Genomic DNA, 22,660 nt, shown 5'->3' on the forward strand with positions numbered 1-22,660 from the left:
AAAGTCTGCATTTGCACCGACAGATTTAGAGTCATGAGTGGCAGGGTCGGGATTACTTGTTGCAATGGGAATTATTTCACAAGTTTGAAATGAACTTTTATCTCCTGCCAAGCTTCCATTAATGGAACAGACGACTTTCACCTTTTATATTTTATTTTAACACATCTCATCCTAGATATCCTACGTGTCCTGGTATCCCCAAAGGTTCTACTGTTGGTTCTGTTAAGTTTATTTTATTTCAGTGCTAAGTGGTGTAGATTAATGCAAGGGTGCAGTTCTCAGAAAACATTTATTTATTTATTTATTTATTTATTTATTTATTTATTTAAACATTGATGAGTAAGAAAAAAAAAAGGTCTCCATTCGAAAGGGCACATTTCTCATCCAAGGCAAAAGGGCAGGTGCTTGAGCACCACTAGTACCCATACAAATGAGTTAAAGATGTCAAATCAGACATTTGTGCACTTCTAGTATTAATAGTTAAGCACTAGTTATTATCTGGCAGAATTTTATCATTCACTTTTTTACAAATACATAAAATCCTTTTGAGTATTTATTTGAGATCCTCCTTGGACACTGAATTGTCTTACTATTGAGGGCAAAGGTTGGTTTGGTATTACGACAGTGCTCTGGTCGTTCTGCACGTATGCTGATTTGCCTAATTAGGCAAAAAAAGAAAAAAAGGCATACAAGTACAGTTGGATTATGTATTTTTGGGGATACGGGATACTGCACATTCTCAAACGACTTTCCGTAGCTGGCAATTATCAATCCTATCCAATTTGAGACCAATCCATCAAAAATGCTTGCAAGAGCAAGCATCTATGTGTATTTCTCCTCGTGTCAATTATAAGAGATATTTTTTTCAGTATTTTTTAATGTATGCATGGCGTGGGGAAAAACACGCTAATCAATCCCGAAAGAAATTAAGAAATTGTTCGTAGTTACACTAAAAAACCTGTAGGTGGCGCCCTCCGCTTGAAGTGCCACGCGGCCTTGGCTCAGCCAATCACAGCGCGGGGTTAAAGTAGTCCGCTCGCCAAACTTTACTGCTTCTCTCCTGGCCGCCTTGTGTCTTCCGACTTGGGCTCGCTAACGTCCTTTTCTCGCCGCGTGATTCCGCGATGCTATCGGAGCGAGGGGGCAACCTTTCGCTCCATGTTCGGACTCGGGGCCGAGCGAGGCCGTGGTGAGGAGGGGAAGGTCGGGAAGGACGAGGAAAAGATGTTTGGATGGCGCGTGTCCATCGCGGTGACGCTGGGCCTGCTTTGGTACTTGACCGACTGTGGTCGAACTCTCGCTCAGTATTTTATCTGTTTCTTCTTCCTTTGCCTTTCTACGCCGCTTTTGCTACCCCACAGCGGCCGGGAAAGCAGCACGCAAACCGACGACGACCCTTTGCAGGTGAACCAATAAACGCTAGTAATAACAGTCGCGAATAATTTACGGTTCGACTTGTGTTGGCAAGTAACGACGTACAAATAGTTGAGTAAAGCAAGGCAGGAAAGATGTTGTCAAGTACTCACGCGATGTTCTTGCACATGTTTAAAACCTGTTTGATTTTTAACTATCTGTGGAATACTAGTAAAATACTGAACAAGCATAAAAGTACCTTTTTTTAAATCTGAAATACAAGAACTTCATTTAATGATTGATGTTTGCATTTTCTGCAATGTACAAGGCAAAGTTCTAGTTTAAGTCTTTTTGTTTGTTTTAGTACTGTATCGTGATTTATGTCAAAATGAAAAACAGAAAACTCTCAGAAAGAAATACTGACATTGGACATGTATCCATAGCTTTCCTTACAGGTTGAACTCATTACCATAAATTTCTTAGGTAAGTGGAATATTGAAGTTTAGCTCGTGGCCCTCATGACCTTTCATTTTCCCCCCTAGGAATCTCTTGAGCAGCGCTTGAGTAGCGACTTACTAACTTCAGAACATGACGACATGGACTCCGGAGGCTCGCTGGGGTGCCGCTATCCTCATGTCAAAAAATCTCTACAGCACGGTGAGTGGTTTCATGCAGTTTTCCCCAAACTTTATTGATCTGATGTTAAAATTTACATTTGAAAAATCCCACTCTCAGAAAGTATGCAAATCAAATATTAGCACTAATCTCAAAAATCGTTTTTTTTTTTTTCTTTCAAAAAGTATTTGAATCAAGGTGGTTGTGGTCGATTCTCTTCTAGTTGTGTTATGGCAGCAAATGCAGTGTCGTGTTGTGACTTGACACACTTCAAGGAGGTCATGTTACTTTCATTTAGGAGGGGCATCTCGGAATAAAACCCCACCTACCAAAAAGATTGATTGTGTTATTGGATAAGCTCGAACGGGAAGTAACATGCCTGCTTTGCATGCTTCACCGACAGCGCCCTTAATAAATGTCTCTTTACGACTTAGCCGCAGCGGAAGTCGTAACTTTGAGTGGGGAAATAATGGCGCTTGTAACCACGATTAGTGTACTCGTAAAACCAAAACACTTGTAAATTTGGTTTGTTCTTTTGTCCTCATGATGTATTTGTCCGCACGTTGTCCCTGTCAGATGATTAACAGGAAAATGTAAAAAAAAAAATATTAACTTTTTTTTTTCCATCGATCCACTTTCTATTGAAAGAGTCTGGGATGGTTTTATTTTTACATTCTCAAAATTCATCATATTCCCAATACGCACTTGTTTAAAGATTCTTGACCTTTGCTTTGCCTGTTTATTTCCCTTGAATTTTGTTGTGTGTGTGTGCGTCCCCGCAGTGTTTCAGTGCGCCTACGCTCGGCTGGTGTTGCCGTGGTACCATGTTCCGGAGCCGTGCGAACGCCAGCCGCTGCGCCGGGCGATGGCCGTGGAATTTGACTCCGTCATCGACAGCATTATCCGGCACACGCGGGACTTAGACGTGTGCCAAGTGGCGGTGGGCTCCATTCGCATTCTTACGCAGCACTTGCATGACGCCAAGCAGCCCGACAGGTGAACAAAATCTCACGAGTTGAATTTGGATGGTTTTAAGCATACTCTCACAAGGACATTTTTAAAATTTATGAGTCCATGAGCTCACGTATTAGCGCACTGTGCTACCGACCTTAATATAATTATGTTAAATCGATGAACCCTCCCCCACCCCTTTCAATAAATATGATTGTAATCTACTGAATTTAGGCCAGTATATCATTTCAGCATGAACACAGTTTGCGACATTTTTCCTTGGGGCTGTGAAATTTCTCTCATGTAAAATAAGTGCCTTGGGAACACTACTCAATGGCGAATGGGGCTCCAAATCCCACCAAATTAAAATTCAAGTGCGGCTTGCTGTGCTGAAGGCTGTGCTGTGCATTCTTTTAAAAAAAAAAAAATATTGCTGCCTCAGCTGCTCTTTGCTCTCAATAACGTGCCTATAAATACCTCCGAATGTTTTACGTCCATGAATAATTTACCGCGCTTTATTGGATTTTACCTGCAGTGATAGCTGTTTTCCCTACGAAAAGATGTTTTAAAAGTGGCATGCTGACGATTTAGCACGTAGGATTTTTTTGATTAAATAGCTTTGCGGGTCAATTATTAATCCGGGGATGCTTTTCACTGAGATCTTGTTTTTCTGGTCGTCAGGGATCTTTTGTTGAGCTGCCGCGCCGAGGAGATGGCGCTGCTCCGCGAGCTCTCGGACGCTCTGGTACGGAACCTGCTGCCTGAGCACCTGTGGGGCCAACAATTGGCCCGTTGTGCTTTGACTGAGATTGTTGCATTGAAGGGTAAGAAAGTGTCTTTTAAAACCACAACATGAAATCTCAATCGTTTAGTCTCGTGCAAGTTTCACTGCATTTATTTGCACAACAAAAGCCTTTTATGGCCATAATTGAAGAATTATCGCCCAAGTGCAGGCTGCTTCTATTTCTGTTGGCTTGCACCCAAAGAAGTATTGATGAAACATTTATGCCGCATAATTGAGTTGGCAATATCGCGTGGCTAAAACATTAATGCTGTTTCTGTCAGTTGTAATTAGCCCACGGGTTTTGATTGATTGGAGGCACTTAAAAAAAAAAAAAAAAAAGATTTGTGCCATTTTTTTGGGACTGTACAATACATTAGCAGCCGATCATATGTTTTGAATGTGTGCAGTCTTTGTGTTGTTTTCAACACAAAATAACAAATAGTCTTTACTCGCATCCCATTTGCATAATTAAGCTGCAATATGATTCGTTTTTGACACAAGAAAAGACAAATTCAATATAATGAGTACTAATCTGCCCACTAGGATTGGCCGATTAATCTTATTTTTTGTCGCTTAATTTGAGTTTATTGCTCAAAATGATTTAAATTTTTCTGCGTCAGATGTGCGTCCTCACAGATGTACATCGCTTGCACTAACAATGTGGCGGCAAACAAGATAGTAATTTTGCAGAGATTGTTGTATAACATAACTTAGCTGGTTTGGTGATTATAAACCTTCAAACGTGGCATTATACTTTTAACACCTTTAAAACAAAGATTGCTTCAAAATTTGTAACAGTGCCACAAATGGATTGCAATATAGTGGGAAATCACGCCACAGTTAAATTCAGCTTTTCACCCCCCTTGTACACAGTTAAGTGTTGGTGAGTGAGTGGTGAGTGTTTTTGCCCCCCCCCTCTCAGGTTTGGGCCTGTTGGTGACATGGCTCTCTGACCCTGACAACTTGAACCAGCTGGTGGTGAGCCAGCTTGACAGCGTCTCTGCAAAAAGTTCGACGGAAGAGCTGAGCGCTTCTGACCCGGATCAAGCCTCTCTGACTTCGCAGGAGGACGACAGCGCTCATATGCGAGTTGCCGCCGTCACGCCACGCACGGCTTGATTCGCTGGGTCGTTATCATCAGTAGGCGTTTGTGCATACTGACTGCCTTTTCTCTGCTTTTGTAGACACATGGAAGGAATGGAAGAGTCTACCAGAACCAGGATCAAGGGCAAGGGCAAAGGTCGGTTTCAAGTTGGACGCTTCATTTTATGTATTTATTCCACAGCTGAAATTTACTGAAAAGTTGACAAGGACACACAAAAGAGAAGTCCACATTGTTGATTGAAACATCCAAATGTTCAACTAAACCTATTAATTGCAAAGTCTGCCAGCTTCTATTTGACCCTAGCTGCACTTTGGAAGTTGGATACAGTTATGACTGTGACTGGGTGAACAGTTCATGTCAATATCCATGAAGACTGAAAAACCGTGATACATATCATGACGTATTGTTCAAACTGTATTGTGCAGAGCTTATTGAATGGTTTTTTTTCCCCCTAATAGTTTGGAACTATTTCCAATTAGAAATGATGAAATGCGAACAGTAGGTTTGCTAACATTTGTCAAAATGACATGCTGACTACATAAAAACCTTTTGATAGATGAGGCAGAACTAGCACTTTAAGAAAAATGAGAGATACTGTTAAAAACAAAAAGTGCACGCAAGGACACAGTTCAGATAAAATGTTCTCCTCATGTATTCAGTTGAGTAAACAATAAATGCTCCAGTTGTCGGGAACTTCTCACAAAGTCATCTAATTGAACCGCTTCTTGGGTTCGCAAACACATTTGAATTGAATTGGTGCTGCTAGCTGCAAATCAAAGTAGCATGGCTGGATGAGAATGATGGGCAAGTCAGGACAAGGTTGAATTTTATTCCTATTGCAACCTTGAGGAAAAGCATATTTCATTGAAAGGTTGTTTTCAAATGGAAAGATGACAGCGACATCAGGAAGCGCAGATGGCCTCATTTATTCTTATTTGTATTGCGAACACAGGACCGGTTTAATCAGTAGCCGTGCGCTGTTGTCTTTATTTGTGACATGTTTGTACCAGCGGGCCTTTCACGCTTTAATTAGTTTCTCCGGTGTTTGTCCAAGCGGCTAATATCAACTCGTTTATTTGGCGGCGTCACAGCAGCGCGCCGCAAAAGACATGAAGGAGTGAAATAAAGCAAATAACGATACGCTAGTAATGAGCCTTGCGCATATTTATGCAACACCACCACCCCGAGTTTACATCATGTGTACAAACAAGCGGCCTAATAAGATGGATTTGTATGCACATCATGAGCATGTTGGATCATTTATCAGGCGTCTTACTGCAAAGTTATGCATCGGAACACATTTGTTGCAAGGTCAAAGTAGAATTTGTTACGTCTAATCTTTTTAATAAAAGCACAGCGGCCTGCTTCTGTTTATTTACATTCACATCTGTCCACATGTTTTCTGATCTACGACTCAGGCAACAAGTTAAAGGCGGGCTGGTCCAAATTTGTCGACAAGATGAAGACTAAGAAGGCTAAGAAGAAGAAGATGATGAAAAAGCTGGAGCAGGAGTTGGTCATGAGGATCATGGCCGCCCAGGGAGAAGCATCCAATGAAGACGAAGTCTGCAGCCGGGAAGGCTCCGTGCACAGCCAGCACGACTCTGAAAGGGTCGGGCTTCTCCATTCGTTGCTAATCGCTAGCAAATGCTAAATAGTGGACGTTTTAGTCGTGTTAAAGCCCACTTTGACGGAGGGATGTTTTGGTTTAGTAAAACGCGTCTTGGCTCAATAATGGATGTAAAACACGGATGTAGAACACGATACAGTGGCTAGGGAGTGATTTTGCCATACCCGGCCGACTCATTCTTGATTTGTGGTCAAACCCTATTAGGAGGACAGCGATCTGGAGAACTACCTGACAAGCGTCCAAGAGGACATGATGGAATTCAAGCTGTCTTATGAAATGTGGCGCGTCGGCCGCTGGGCTGTCAGCATCCCTCATGTGAGTTCTAAATATCACTGACAGTCTGGAATGTCCTGCGGGGCCTGTTATTTGTCAGCAGAGGCTCTGAATGCTTGTCCTTGAGTAGGTGTGGGTTTTTTTTTTCTCTTTCAGTCTCGCTCTCTCTCGCTCTCTCGTTGCAGGCTGAGTGGCAAAATGAGGAGCTAATCTTCACAGTTCACCTGGAGGAGAGGGACAGCCCTGAGAACCTACAGTGGGACATCAGGAAAACCTACACGGATGTCATCTATTTCAGAAACAGGTGGCAGGTAAATGAGAATGCTACACATCTAATCAGATCTTTTGCTTGAAGCCAATCATTTGACTCAAACCTCAGTTTTGGGTTCAGAACACTTAGTTTTTTTTCCCAGGACTCCACCAGCTTGTCCAATATTTTGGAGGTCAACGAGCTGGAGGTCAGTGACGAGGCCAAAGAAGAAGCAAAAGTTTCTGTGGAGCACTTTCTTCAGGTGACATTAAAAAAAAAAAAAAAATCACTTGAAATGTGTTAGTCCTGACTCATGTTTTTATTTTCCTTGCCAGGAATTAATTTCTGACACCCTGATTGGACACACGCAACCAGTTTTCCAGTTCCTCTGTCCACTGGACAAGCTGCTAAATGAAGAGCAGCATTACGGAGGCGTTTGGGGCCTGCTGAGCGGCTTGGCCTACTTCCTGACACCCGGGCAAGAAGACGAAGAGGTAACATTGTTCATTTGAGGTATTTCATGACAACACTGGTTTAGTCTTTGCGACCTTATCAAATGGACTGACAATGGACACGTATGTAGTAAAAATGTCATCCATAAGCAAACTGTAGAAAAAAACATTACCAGACCACAAATGTCCAAAATGTTGGTAAAATTAAATAATATTATTAGCGATATAGTGGGAAATGCAGTTTACTTGCCACCCCAAAATCAGACTTTATGAAAAACAAAACATTTCAATGCAGCTTTATATTGACACGCAAGTCCAAATGTAGACAGTATATCTTGTTTTATCTTACACCGCCTTGCTGAAGTGACCCGCACTTGAATGCCAGACACTGTTTGATTTGTTCTGAACAAGAACTAGGCTGCACCCAAAGTCATCAAAAGAGCCGCTCATGCTCGGACAGTATTTTTATGCCGGTTGTTTGTATTGTCCCGTTGAGATCTCACAATGCGCCGCATGCACACAGCGGACAAGCAGTGAAGGGAATGAGGTGGGGCTGATGGTAGTGGTGGGGGCGACGAGCAAATAAACTAATATTTTGACGTGTCTGTAGGGGATAGACAGTGCACCATGTGTTTGGAGGGGCAAAACTGCTTAAGTAAAATTGCTTTAATCATCAGTTACAATGCCCAGATAATTTATTTGAGATATTTTTCACGGGTAAGACGTAGTCTTGATCATAAACAAGCAAACATGTTTTTTTTTTTTTTAATCATATTGGTTTTGCTCAGGAATAAGTGAGTATAATAGAAATTACACACCCAAGAGACATTAGGGGAAATTCGAACTCGAAAACACTCTGTGGAACTAAGTGAGTGTTTTTTTTTTTTTTTTTGTAAGTAATGAAGTGCTTCACGTACTGAGAGGATTGGAAAAGCCAAATTGCCTTTGAAGGAGCCCGAAGATGTTAAATCAACTTTTTGTCACCCAAAAGTGGTAAAATAGCAGTTCTATTGGTCTGCTGAATTTTTAGAGTGAGGACAAACTCAATCTCAAACTCCGATCGTGGACCTAAAACTGGATATTGTCTTTCCAAAATGATTCATGTGCCTGTTTTAGTCCATGTTGCTTGAACCCAAGTTGATTGTTTCCAGAGCTCGACTTTGCCGAGGGAAACCTCCAAAGAAATCCTCACAACGGCAGAAGGATCGGAGACCTTTCGTAGCTCCTCTGAGACGAGCTGCACCGCTACTGGCGTTTCATATCCCACCATCGTCATCTCCTCGTGCGAGAGGCCCGAGAGAGACGTCGAAGAAACTGAAAAGGAACCGCGCCCATCTTTAAGCTCAGACTCTCCCAGCGGAAGCTGTTCCCAGGAAAAAGGGGAGGATTTTGAGAATCCTTTAGCGCACTTTAAAATGATCCTCAGGGGACTCACCCGATCCAGATCGCAAGACTCTCTGGCCTCTGCCAAAAACAACAGCGACGAGGAGTTGGAGTATGCGCCAAGCTGTAGTCGAGAAGGAGGCCTTCACGGGGAGGATGGCGCCAATGGACCGTCGTGGTTGCATTTCAATGCCAGGTTTGCGAACCCTTAACTATTTAGCCACACTGAAAACGAGTACCAAAAGCACCAATGCCACCATTATAAACCTATACTTATAAATATGAAAATAAACTTTGCTTTTTTTGTCATTAGTATGCGATAGATTTGACTATGAAGTGTTTATTTTTTACTACTGTTAGAAATAAGTATAAAATGTTGACTGACTTGGTTGTTTGGCTTCTAAAGGGCTAAGAAGGAGAAGACAAGCCCCAGGGTGTCCTGCGGGAGTAACAAATCCAAAGGGAAGGAGCAGGTACTCTCGGCTAGGGGGGACGAGCCACAGTGTGCGAGAAGTCAAGGCACCTGGGAGCAGCTGGAGGCCACCAAAGCCATTTTTGATCTGCTCAAAGAAATTTCAGGTTTGTTCCTTTTAATAGGAAAGCCCAGCGACTAAACTGTCAGTCTCGCTTCCCCTTTGGTGTGACACTTCCATTTGCTCCACTAACCCTGATGTTGTCTTCATAGGAAACTCCATTCTCATTAACATATTTGACGCCATTTTGAAACCCGTCATGCCCATTTTGAAAAAGTGAGTGTGCTCTCCACTCCCCCGCTGCTAGCGTCCCGCCGTCTTCTGACGCCAATGGTCTTTGCAGGAAAGTCAACTCCTTCTTGAACAGAATGAACCCGAGCGAGGAGCAGATGGCGGGGTACATCCAAACTCTGTGCGACAAAGCGTGGCCGCAGACCCCCGCGGCCGCTTCGCCACCGCCCCCTCGCACAGATGAGGAGAAAAGCGAGACTCGAGAGCGGGCGCACCACCTCATCAGCGCTCGATGTAAGCACCTCGCCCCACCTCATTCCTCACTTGATAGAGATTTTATATAGTGGACGGCAATCGGTAAAGAGTCAACTCAAAATCTCTTTAAAGCGATTGGTGTGTAAATGAGTGATTGATTCCAATCTTAATGTTCTCCCCCCTCACTCTTGGTAGATTCGCACTATCTGGTCCTCAAGAAGACGGACATGGAGACTGTTTTCAATCTCTTTCAGGACACTCAGAACAACAAAGCACTTGTTTATGTAAGTAACGTTTAAATGTCATTATTCTTGTCTGGAAATTTGGCTTTGGAACAAGGTTAAATGTTTAAAAGTTGAATTGTAATTATTGATTAGGGTTTTAAAGTCGGTAAGTAGTGAGGATTCAGATGAGGCTTTCAACATGTTGAGTTTTTACTATCTCTGTTATAATCAGGATTGCACATTCTATTTCTTTTTTTTTTTTTTTAGATGCTCTTGTCATTCCTCCTGCGAGAATTATTCCCTCATGAGCATTCTATGAATCGGAGTGCTGCCGCCCTGCAGAACGTAACCAACCTCATTGCCTGATCTGTGAAAGTATTTTTAATGCTGCTTTTTTTTTTTTTTTTTATATTATGTATAATTATTTATTGAACGCCCTGAAATGCCTTAAAAACTTTGAGATCGCGTCAGTGCCAGTCAACACTTTCTGATTGTATTTACCTCAAATTAAACGTGAATGTAAATTTTGCATCAGATTTTGTTTGAATTGAATACGTTTTTTTTTTTGTGATTCATGTTGTTCACCTCAAAGAAGATGTTTCATTTCTTTCACATTTATATTGTAATATTTGGTGTCACTTTTTCACTTGTCAGTCGTTTGACTTTTTGCATCCTGATCGGCAGGACTTATTTCCACCTCAAGATGTCAATCACATACGCAGAAAACTTGAAAAATGTCAAATGTGAACTTTTTTTTTTTTTTAAATGTCGATATTTTCAATGTTGTTTTTAAATAAAACAAAGATTCCACTTTTATATTTGTTTTAATATTGAGATTGATGGTAATCTAGGTGGAAGTGATTACGTAACCTCAGGAAAAGGTCATTGTCACAGTTAAATCGCAATTCAATCAGAATTTGAACCACGTCACATTTCTTTGCCACCACTGCCGCCTCTGTTTTGGATAATGAAGAATTCCATTCGACATACCTCATAGTTCAGCAGAAGAAATGTTTTCATTAATTTAGCACTTTTCATAACCATAGGCAATTTCTATCCGGGCAAAAAGTGGAACAATATGAAATAAATTATTGTGCATGAAGTGAGCCTGCGTATGGAAGTGAGAAAACAACAAACCACAACAAAAGCATGCATAATAAATGAGCCGAGCATTAGCAGTATTCACACATTTTTTTTCCGGCACAGGGCAAAACCTATGAGCAGCTCGGTGCTCGAATGTTTTTTCAATCCAAGCCAGAACCGTTGCGTTCAGGCTTTTTAATTATGGAAATGAATCAGATTTAATTGTGGGATTATTTGGGTTCAGGTCACTAGAGGAAGATTATTAAAAGGAGGTGATTATTCATTTTTGTATTAGTTTTTGTTTTGCCTCTGTGGCCAAGCAGCAAAATTGGAGTTATGAGGGGCTCAATTGGATGCCTATGTGTTTGTGCATATAAGGTTTTGATTTGTTTACATGGGTAAAAATATACACACAGGGAGGGCCAGTGGTGGAGTCAAACCCACACTGAAGCGGACGTGCTAACTAGTGCACCAACTAGTGTGTGTGTGCCAAAAAACAAAATCCAGTGATGGGTCAATTAATGAAAATTTATTTTTCATTCCCAGACTGTAGCTGACATTTTACGAGTTTCTTCTGTGGATGTCAGAGTACATGAAGCACTAAATAGTAACCATGAACTAAATATGTGCACATGAATAAGGTGGCCTTGATGGAAAGTGAATTAAATCCATCCAATCCATTTTCTACTTCTCTTATCCTCATGAGGTTAGCTACCGGCTGAGCTGAAGTCAATCACAGTAAATTGCATCATGGAACTTGAAACAGCCATGGGAACCACTGCAGTTGCCCATTTTCCTGCAGAAAGGCACGTTTTTGAATGACCATGGGAGTCTCAAAATAGCATTCGAATAATTCTATGATCCACTGAGACTTAGGCTTCACTTTTCAATATTAAACAGCTCTTAAAGTGCGCTTGAACATTGACAGAATCTGCAGAAAGTAGGTAATACTTTACCAGGGCTGCCAAGAAAAAGAGAATGTTATTAAACATCTTTCATGGAATACTACTAGATTTAAATTAAAATGGAACTAAATGCCAATGTTGTAGTTACTCCTCCCTGCCTGCGGGTGGCGGTGTAGAAACAAACGACGGCAAATAGACGAGCGAAACGCTATTCCAACATGTCTGCCCCCTGAAGGAGAGACAGAAACAGAAAAACGAGCATTGTGAAAGCACAAGACGACAAGCAGGTACGTCCTCTGCTTCATATCGTTTCTTTTGTGCTGTACTCATCTTGCTTTCTGTTAGTTTAAAGCGTCCGCTGTCGGTTCGTGGATTTGGTTAGTGAACGTGATGGTGACGTCCGTCCGGCGTGTGACGTCCAATGTGACTGAAGCAGCTCGTTGAATTTGCAATAGAAAACCTAAACACGAACTTCATCGTGTCTTCCCCAATGAATGTGTTTGCATTTTATCAGGAGGGGCGTATTGTTTCCTCATTTCTTACACGTATGATGTCCCAATGAATAAGTGTTGTCACGGAGAACGTGCTTGACACAATTCTCACACTATATTCAGACTAACTGTCATCACCACCGCAACATTTTATTTTGGTATGCAGTAATCCCTTGCTATATCACGGTTCACCTTTCACGGCCTCGCTGCTTCACGGATTTCTTTCACAGTGAATTGTGGTATGGCTTCAGATGAAAAAGACTACAGAGCGGAGTCAGGCCGCAGAGGCGCACTATATAGTATGTACTGATGATTAAAATGATTATTTTACTGTAGTTATCTGGAAGAAAGTGTTTACTTCTCTTTGTCAAACAAATGCTTGGGCCTGAAAACAAAATGTGTCCTTTGGTTTCAGTGTTATACCTGATATTTAAAGTGTTTGGGTTGAAATGCCAAAAGGTGTGTTCAATGACTCAGGAACATTAGAGTAAAATGCTCGTGCACATATTTTTGGCCTCTGTGTCATCATGTCACATCAGTTTGTGCTTGCATGTGATTTTGGCTAATACGCTAGCTAATACCATTGATGAGCTTCATCTGCTGGTGGTTTGTTTACTACTGGAACCAATTATCTATGTAACATTGGTTGATAAATGTGTACATGGTAGATGCATGATGTTGAGTCTTTATCATCCTCTGTTTTAATTGCTTTAACGCCATCTTGTGGACTCTATGGGCAGTTACAACCCTTATTGGGGTTATACAGGTGGATTTTCGCTGTTCGCGGCAGGGCTCGGTTCCAATCCTCTCCAAGTAGTTTATTGAGTAGTACCTCCTGTATTGCATTGCGTGTATTGTATGTATTACCTTTTGTATTTAATTTTTGACTGCTTGCTCTTGTGTAGTCTACTAGTGTGTAACAATTAACCTTTAGTTAGGATACTAGTGCAGCAAATAACACTTGTAAATCTCAGTTGTTCTCCTTGCGAGCCTAGTCATCCTAATAGTTGACCAGTGAGCTATGCAAACACTCACAAGAGTAAAGGAGTGTAGTATAATCCGTGAGACGTATACGTGATACAATATTGTGTAATAAAAATAACCAAGGTCCCAGCATTGACCCCTGGGGGACACCAGTGGCATTTATACTTTAAATGTAGATCAATAGAGAGATCAATTCACACTTTTGTACAGAGATATAACTTTCCAATGATATTCCTCTGATGACGTTTTCGCCAATTTTATTTTTAACAAACACATAGTATAAAATCAATAAACAATGCTAAGGATTGTTTTCAAACGGCTTCTCATACCTCTGGCGCTGCTGTCACACGTGGCCTGGTGCCTGGTGAAGAAGAACACCTTCAAAGATAGAATTTGATAATGTCAGAGGCTTTGTGTAGCCACATGTCGCCCTGAGATGACGAATGCCCCTCTGGAGAATTGAATCACTGAAATGGCCTGCTGGATCGCGCTTCATCTTGCGCCATCCTGCGCCATCCTGCTTGAATATGTTCAAGCATAGAGAAACCCTGCTTACCTCAGTTGCATCTTCATTTTTCCTCTCGACTCCATTCTGCACCTTGTATAAATCTGCTACCACGTTTAGGATTAATTCGGCTCATCCTGCCATGCATCACACGAAGATGACGAATATATCAGCAACAGGTCCGTCTGCCTGAAGAAAGCAGTTCAGTTGAATTCTGGATTATAATGGCAATGCTTTACTTTTACATTACAGGGACTATAATTTTGAAATCCTATCTACAATTTAGCAGTCTGCTTAAAATAATGTGGCAGTGGAGTTTGACATCTAAAATTTGGTGATTTTTGTAGTTTTATTTGGAAGTGTATTTTCCAGAAAGTTAAATATTTTGGAGGTTGAACTGAACTTAGTTTCTCCCTTTGAGAGAAAGGCATGACAGGCACCCGTCATGCTGCTCATCCACCATAGTTGCTGTTTGTCAAATATGATAGCAGGGGAGGAAATGCAATTCAGAGAAGACAGTAAAGCAAGCAGCCTCCCTGGAGAGATGACGCTTGCATGGCTGATTCGAGTTGCGGGGCGGGGGTAGGCGGATGGGGGGAGTCCTTGTTTGATCTCGGGAGGTGCTGATGGGCGCCCAAGTGTTGCTACTGTAGTCAAAACTTTTTGCACAACCGTGCTGAGGATCCGTGCGCTCCCGAGATGTTTTATTTCTCTGCCGTGGTTTCCTAACAAATAGTAAAGCAGACACGAGTAATGTGCAAAAACGGCTCTATCTTTTACGATGTCTTTTTGGACCCGAGCGGATGTTGATGATATTGAGTAGCGACCTTTGCTAATGTTTTTATGAGGCCGCGCTCAAAAGCACCCGTAAAACCAATTTTGTCTCGAGCCAAAATGTCTATTAATTCAATCGTGCTGTAGTTGTTTTACAAGAGGTGGCGGTTTGCAACAGAGAGGATAACAATGTCCTCCGTGACAGCGTCGTTGCTGAAATAACAAATGTTCCTCAGCGTGAATCATAGTGAAGATGTCTCAGAAAATTACGTTTTTGTTTTGCGGATTTTAAAAGAGCTACTATCAGCTGATTATTTCGTCAGGCCACTCATTCAACATGATGGAATCTGAATTGATGTGTAAACCAAGATTCACCACCTAATCATTATCTTCTACTCAAAACCTGTGCTGAGCTCAAATCCAAGGTGACACAACACCACCATCTACAGGGGTCCTGCTTAGCATTACACCTACCAGCTGAAAATGTGTATACGTATTCATAAACGGTTGTTATCTACAAGAAGTGAATGAGTTAAAAGCATGAAGAAAATGCTAGGGGGGCTGGAACTGAATCATGACATTTGAATGCGGAAAATTGATTTGCCATACGAGTAAACCGAGTTAAGGGGACTTGGTCGTGGAGCAAATTAAACTCAGTCAAGGTGTACCTCTGCATATTGATGAATGGTAACTGCGACCGAGTTGAAAGGCGCCAGAGATGGAGGGTAAAAGCAGGTCTTCTCAACCGACAGCCTTTTGAAGAGTTCCCGGTGTTTGACTGCCCTTCGGCACCTGCCATCCCATAATCAAAAGCCGAAGCTTGATGAATGCTAACCAGTGGAGCAGCGGCGTGATCGTCATTAGAGCCCGCCGCTGTATACAAGCGCTTCTCCACGCCGCCAATCATGAGCCTCCGCTCTGTAATGTATTCCTCTCTTTGGTTAGTGTGTTAAAAGCTCCTGGCCCCAATTAATAAACACCTGCCCTCTAAGAAAATGTGACTTTCCGGAATCCCTCGCTGCCGGCCAAGGTCCCTGCTCGCGCTGACGATCGTGCTGCCGGTAGACATTTAGTAGTCAAGGCTCTCAGTCGTTTATTTTGTCTCTAATGACATTCAAGAATTTATGCAAAGATGGGCAATGCTTTTATAATTTTGTTATTTTCCGACCGGTATCCAAGGACAACAGGCTTTTTAGCCCTTTCCTCTCCCCCTCCCATCGGCAAGCCTCAAATGTACACTATTATTGTGTTGTGTCTCAATCCACCCATTTTCTCTTGTCTTAATTCCCTTCAACTGAAATGTGAATAGGAGCCACTTTTTCTTACCATGTCAATAAAATGAATAGCTGAGTGTAAATTGCTTCTTATGGCCGTGATTTATTTCAAAAGATAATGCCTCAAGTGGAATTTACTAAGTGGGGATAAAGTAAATGTCCTTGAGCAAAATCCACAACTGTTACCTGACACCGGGAATACACTGAAAATGTATCACTGGCGATAGGTAGAAATTTGCAAAATAAAGAGCATGCTGGCTTTGCAAAACAGACCCATAAAAAAGAGAATTCAACGCTGAGATACGAGTTTAATTTGTTCCATGATCCATAACTTGACTTGTGATCATGACTTATTACTCAAAACACTTGAATCTCAACTCATCTTTCCTCTTTGAAAAAACAACAAAAATGTAGAAATGTGTATTTCAATGAAGAGAAAATGACACTCATTTATATTCTAGCTGGTACAAAAGGATGGATTTAAAATAGGACCAAAAGCAAAAAATATTTAGGGGTCAGCCAGTGGCCGAGGCAGGTCAAGGAATCCTCTGAGTTAATTTAAACAGAAAAAGAATAGCAAATGGGGATTTTGGGTGGCTGGACGATCTCTCGTAAAAAAACCAAAATCAAAATGGTGGCTTACAAAAGACGAACCGTGTTATCGTGGGGGTTCACTTTAAAGTACATCAATCGTAGATGCCAGATAATAGAGATGGATTATTCCAGCGATTTCACAGTCACGTTTAGCGAGGAAAAAAAATCCAGCTAATCTATATTTTTAATCTTTAAGGCAGCCTGCATTGATGGGTCTCGTAAACGTTTCATACGATGCGGATGAAACTTCCACGGTGTGAATATTAATGCTGCAGTGCTGCGAAGCAAGTTTTATTTATTAAGCAGCACAGCTGGTCTCTCCCGCCTCCATACCACTTTCATGTTTTAGCTTTACATTTAAAGTTAGATATCTGACATTAGAATGGGAAAAATCTCTGGGAACACACGCTGAGCACAGCGGTCATCATCTCACCGGTTGGAAATTCTCTTTTCCTTTTTTGAGGCAGGGGGCTGTTTTTTCCGTATCAGTGACGTGTGGATTTCAGCGCTGCCCCGACCCCACTGAGGAAGCTACTGTTTTCAAAAAAAGAAAACAAAAACCCTGACCAATCTTTGTTTTTTGCACTGATTTGCTTTAATGGAAATGAAAGAATATGAATATTTGATATCTGGCAAGCAGTTCAAGTTGCCCAAGGTCACGTTTTAATGTTAGCTAATTTAATCAAGCTTATAGTTGCTTGTTTAAATAGATTATAATCGCTCCAAAGGTGGATATCTCCATTATCTGCCATTCATTCGAATATCTGTTCAAGTTTCTATTACATTTGTATTCATCTTCATTTCAACTCCTCAATTCTACCTGCTGGTCTTTCATATAACATTATTTGGTAACCGAGAAGCAGCGAGAAGAAATCAGGTTCACGATTGTGCCGACAAGCATCCCCTTGACTTGTAAATAAAACAACCAATTGACTTTGGTTGGTGGTCTCCTTGAAGAGGATTCAAAAAAAAAAAAAAGTGTCTAATTGCCCAAACAAGACACAGCAGCAGGCCTCACTAGTGCAATTAAGCTCACCGTTTTTAATTACGAGCTGATTAATCTCTCTAAAATGAGGCCTGTCCTTGAATTGAACTGCTTTTCCAATTAGTTTTCCAGCGGCAATAGCTTTTACACCCGTGTGAAAAGCCTTCTTGCAATATCGCCCGGCGCTTGTAACAAATAGCTCGTAATAAAAGAGCAACCAGCAGGGCAGGGCGGGGTGCCTCGGATCGCCGTGCGACGCCAAGTATATTGGCGACAGGTGCCGTGTTTCCCCAACCGCCACCTCATTTTTGCTGCTTTTATTGACTTGTTTACTTGGATCTTTCTGGCACCGGCCATTTGACAATTGACTGGGGAGGAGGGTTGAATGCTGTGGGAAAATCATTTACATTTTCATTTGGAGGTACAAAAGGAGCGTTGTGCTTTGCGGTCACGCTCGCCGAAATTCATTAGCAAAACCTTTGTAAAAAATGCAAAATAATGAGGGTTGAATCATCTGAGCTGCACTTAGCGTTTGACCCTCTGGTGTTGCCGTAGAGCTCGCAGTGCAGATTGCTTTCGGCGGTGTTAAAAAAAATGACACAGTAAAACTTTCGGCCGTCCAGCCTCAGCGTTTTTGCAGAAGCACGGCAATATCATTGCTGTCAGGCAACAACTTTGAATGTCCAAACATGCTTATTTTCATATTTCCCCACAAATGGCTCATAAGGACCAATCCCCACATGGTTTGTTGTTTTCACAAATAAATCTAATGTGCTGAAAACAGCCCAATAGAAAATCTATCATCTCTCTTGGAGTCTGTTTGAAAAGTCCTGCAGAACTGCGCCTCTACATGCGCTCTGTGGGAGCCGTGCAGCATTATGTTGCCTCAGGATTGAAAATCTATTTTTTTTTTGTGTGTGAACGATGGTGCGTGAAAATAGTTAGGTTACTTACTCTGTCTGTTTTGTTAAGAATGGATTTCTGCAACGCTTCGGTGCAGAATGAACTGGTGAGCTCCAAAGATAAGTATGCGCAGATCATTCTGGAAGATGATACAAATGTGTGGCTGGCGGCGGCAACGTGTCCGAAACATTTTAACCACCTACTGTGGAATTAATTACCTCATCAATTGTATCTATTTATTTATTTATTTATTTGTTTGTTCATTTATTCATTCATTCATTTCGGTTTCTTTGTGTGTCTTTGGCATGTGAGGAAATTGACAATAAAGCTGACTTTGACTTTGACAATGGTAGCCCCATAACCCCGCCCCCTTACGCTCTCCTCCTGTAAATACTTAAAAGCGCACCTTGTCTCAAATGCCATTACATCCATGTGTTGTGGTTTACAGCGTTGTTGTGTGCCACTCAAGGTAATGAGCATCCAACATTGTGTTGAGAAACACACAAAATGCTCGACACTCTATAGCCAGTCTGCTTTGTTGTAACAACAAAGCAGAACAATGTTATTGTTGCCGACACTTTACGTAATGTGCACACATCACTTATTTACTTTGCTTTTCTTTTCAAGCAAGTGCTGCTGTTTTTTTTCCTGCGGGGAGCTTCACGAAAATATAAGTTTTATTTTTTTTTTATTTTTAAAATACTCTGAACTGTGAATCCCTCTTTATCGCATGGGATAGTTTCAAATCGGTGATACAGAGAGACCGTAGCCGAAGAGAACTTTGTCACAGTTAATGCCTTTTCCAACAAGTTATTAAAACAAACACTTTTTAAAGTATTCCTTTGAGCTGACTTTCATGCTGTCAACAAAATGGGTGACTATCATACAAACATCACTTTGTGGAACCAAAAAGAAGACTCGCGCTCAAACAGTTCTCCAAAAAAAAAGAGTATGAAAGGTTAAGGTCATTAAAAAACTTCAAACATGCGCACAGCAGGAACACATTCAACAAAAAAAAAAAAAAAAACCTGCATATTCCAACACAAAAAATGTTCAACTTAATATAATTATGTCCAGCAAAAATTTGCTAGCTTAATGCTAACTTTGCGAAAGACCATAGACGGATTAACGTAAATAAGCATCAATGTCACAATAATTATAAAACTTTCAACGGATTTGCAGTCATAGATATTTCTATTCATCAACTTGAAATAGCTCTCCGCCAAAACCCGAATGAATACGAAATTTGCTGGGTTGCGATACGTTTCAAAGAAGGTTCGACATTAAAAACGCCACTGACGTTCAACTCGAGCCATGCAGTCAGCGTCACTCATCGCGTCTCTCAGTTGTATATCTGCAAAGAATTATTTTGCCGACAAAAGCCTTTTCTCAGTCTTACGTTGTTTTACGGAGTGTCAGCGTATCCCCCACGATATTCGTATCAATGAAAGCGATGAACCGTTGACGAGCCAAGACAACACTGAAAGGGCTCACAAACAATCGATGGATTCTGTAGGATAGAGAAAAATCGTAACTCGCCGCCATTAGAAGGACTTCCCATCAAGTCATGAGTCTGTGTTCACGAAGCATTTTTCTGCCGACGTTTCCATCAAGCCCGGTTTGGACAAAGTGCATTAACGCTGCACTTTTGCTTAACGGGCAACCCGGCCGGGAAGTACCACGGGACGAGAGCATGGCGTTCCTGTCTTATTCCGTTCAGCTTCCTGCCACTTTGATTGGATTGTCCCCCTGCACAACAGCTCTGATTGCTGCTTATTTTGCAGCCTTATAGCATGTTTGCCGCCTTTGAATGTAATGTAAATTCGGCCGTGACAAAGCGTGCTCCGAGTGCACTCGTGTTATGTAGGTCACCTCTTCACCGCTTCACTCGTCGTGATGCCTCGTTTCATTTAGCGGCGCATTGAACCCCTCGCTCGCTTTTAGCACTTGCACTCTCAACTGGAGTTGAGAGGCCCCTTTTTTGAGGCCCTTCTCAGAGCGTTCATTGCCTTAGATCCCAAGTAGATTAAAATTGGGTTGAACCATTAATCCGGTCAGATTGACCTGGCAATGTAGCAGAATTCTGTTTGGAAGTTGTAAATGTTCATATTGGTCAGCTGGTTGGCTTTATTTATTTTTTCTCAAAAAACAATCACTTATTAAATCACAATATTGAGGAAACCAAAATTGTCAAATCATTCAGCGCTGGAATAAAAGCACTCTTTGATGCTTCTCCGAACAAGCCTGCAATTGTTATTTTTGCCCCAGTTTTCTTCCACTGTGATGTTTATTTTTTGCCAGTTAGCGTTCGACGCCTCTGCGCTGTCTGCTGGCAGACTTGATCTGAGCCGCCGGGCACTTTTTCCTTCACTCAAGTAGCTTAGTTGCTAAATGGCTCCCGTGTAGCTACGCCTGCCGAAAATCGCCTCATTGTGTTCTCCCGTTTTTCTGCTCTTTTGTTAGTAACTCGGCAACAGTCTGCATGTGGCGAGTGGTCTTCCCTCTGTTGATCTAATTGGATCCCCTCTGCTGCTCATGATCAAGCGTCACTATAACTCTCCATCCCTCACCCCTACTTATTTTTATCGAATGCCCAACACTGCCCCAAATTGCATAGCTCAACCTTAAAACTTCTATTTGTCCCCTGGCTCGCTTCATTGATCTTTTCTTTTCTCTCTCTCTCTCTTTTTTTTTTTTTTTTTTAATGGCTCTGCTTGTATCACTTTGATTCCATCAGAGGATTACGAGCGTGCGTTTATATGTTCGGGCTCCCCCTGGGGAAAAGCCACGGGTCCAGGCTTTTCTCCCCACTCGACTAAATCTTCTAATTTGGTTTTTGAAGTGTGATTGGGGGCGGATTTCTCTTTAGGGTTCATGCATGACAGAACTGACACTGCCATGCTGCCTTCACATGTTGGTTTTGTTATTTTACGGCCATTCAGATAGATAGAGGTATTTAACTTTTGTAAACGGTGTGTAAAGTGGGCGTCATACTTCATGTTTTGGAGTTTACGTAAATCTTTCCAAAATTCAAAGAACTTTTCCCGGTTTAACCTGCAGTTTTGGTGTTGAAAGTACTTTTTGTTATCCTCAGTCCCACATGCTTGCCACTTAACTCCCCGCTGATGAGAGTTTAGCGGTGACACGTATCAAAAAAATGAGGTGAGGTGTTTCAATCCTGCCATCTATCTGTCTGTGACAGATGAAGAATCTGACACTGCTGCTTATCCACACCTTCGCCACCTCGGGCAACTCCAGCTCTCTCTGTGCCGATCGAAGACAAAGATATATATTTTTTAATTACTCGCCTGCTGCGGCAGGATGGCAAGGCGCCGCATTTGCCTGTGGCTTTTGCTATTGACGTTTTTGAAGTTGATGATGTTTCAATGAGCCCCGTGCGTAAATCAGTTGCTGCGCTTGTATTATGAAGCCATGCTAATTTGCTGCGTTGTCATTTCAGAGGCTGTGATCTCTTATTGGCTCGCGGGCAAACTTGAAAAATGTCAAAGATTTCCAAGGCTGCCAAGACTGTAAAGAAGTTGGACGTGAGCGGCGTGATCCGAGCTATCGTGAGGTCGGGACAAGCCACACCCGGGCCACCACTGGGTCCTATCCTCGGACAGGTTGGTTGTTTGTTTCTCCCAGTAAAACACACATAGAAAAAAAACTATTGTTTAGATTATTGTATATTTAAAAACCAACAAGATAAAAAAAATACATTTAGCGTAATTTTCACACTATAAGTCGCACCAGCTAAAATTCATGATTCAGGGTTTTTGAAAAAAGTAGCGGCTTATAGTCTGAAATTTATGGTAATCATATTGCTAACTTGGGTGAGTTAATGCAAATTAGCATTGATTTTACAGTCAATAAACCTTCAGAAATTGCCTCTTCAACACACAGATATGGCGTAATGCTAAAGTAGAAAGCAAAATACTTTTCACCGGCTAACAAAAGTTAGCATTGGTATTTTGGTATTTCTAACTGTTTAATCAACTACTACATTAACGAAGCACCAACACGTAAAAAAAATATAATAATATTTGAACACCAAAAGATTCAACCAAATCAGGCAGTATCACAGCCTAAAAGCCACTAAAAAAAAAAAAAAGGTTTAAAATCTGCGATATAGCAGAGGTGCAAATGATGAAGAGCAGTATAACAGGACTTTAATAATATACAG

The 22,660-nt window shown here is 41.6% G+C and overlaps 2 protein-coding genes across 4 annotated transcripts in view; both read left to right on the forward strand.

Annotated features, from left to right (window-relative positions):
- Positions 1–1,022: 1,022 nt before the first annotated feature.
- Positions 1,023–10,795, forward strand: si:rp71-46j2.7 (uncharacterized). 3 transcript variants are annotated; one of them, XM_049738168.2, is made up of 18 exons: positions 1,025–1,271; positions 1,362–1,404; positions 1,896–2,010; positions 2,751–2,964; positions 3,601–3,743; positions 4,626–4,788; positions 4,888–4,943; positions 6,227–6,420; positions 6,643–6,753; positions 6,897–7,022; positions 7,125–7,223; positions 7,297–7,455; positions 8,565–8,992; positions 9,203–9,375; positions 9,482–9,545; positions 9,613–9,794; positions 9,951–10,039; positions 10,247–10,795. In XM_049738168.2, exons 1-18 carry the CDS (start codon positions 1,159–1,161, stop codon positions 10,343–10,345), a joined length of 2,571 nt encoding a protein of 856 aa, XP_049594125.1. In that variant the 5' UTR covers positions 1,025–1,158; the 3' UTR covers positions 10,346–10,795. The 3 variants fall into 3 exon arrangements, with proteins under 3 accessions (XP_049594129.1, XP_049594125.1, XP_049594114.1); XM_049738157.2 differs by having other exon boundaries at positions 1,025–1,404; XM_049738172.2 differs by lacking the exons at positions 9,482–9,545; positions 9,951–10,039; positions 10,247–10,795 and having other exon boundaries at positions 1,023–1,404; positions 9,613–9,786.
- A 1,313-nt stretch (positions 10,796–12,108) lies between these two features.
- The window catches only part of mrpl11 (mitochondrial ribosomal protein L11), a 31,267-nt gene continuing 20,715 nt past the window's right edge, over positions 12,109–22,660 (forward strand). Inside the window, exons 1-2 of the mRNA XM_049739362.1 lie at positions 12,109–12,254; positions 21,938–22,100. Of these exons, the coding sequence (XP_049595319.1) occupies positions 21,978–22,100 (123 nt within the window). The 5' untranslated portion in view covers positions 12,109–12,254; positions 21,938–21,977. The remainder of the gene's footprint in view (positions 12,255–21,937; positions 22,101–22,660) is intronic.

This window comes from Syngnathus scovelli, chromosome 1 (genome assembly GCF_024217435.2).
Source record: "Syngnathus scovelli strain Florida chromosome 1, RoL_Ssco_1.2, whole genome shotgun sequence".
Classification (NCBI taxonomy): domain Eukaryota; kingdom Metazoa; phylum Chordata; class Actinopteri; order Syngnathiformes; family Syngnathidae; genus Syngnathus; species Syngnathus scovelli.

Bases quoted from the DNA above. Each gene is read 5' to 3' on its own strand.
- si:rp71-46j2.7 (XM_049738157.2), top strand. From the start codon at position 1,159: ATGTTCGGACTCGGGGCCGAGCGAGGCCGTGGTGAGGAGGGGAAGGTC. The intron at 6,421-6,642 runs GTCGGGCTTCTC...AAACCCTATTAG, and splicing joins GCCAGCACGACTCTGAAAGG to GAGGACAGCGATCTGGAGAA. The intron at 6,754-6,896 runs GTGAGTTCTAAA...CTCTCGTTGCAG, and splicing joins GGGCTGTCAGCATCCCTCAT to GCTGAGTGGCAAAATGAGGA.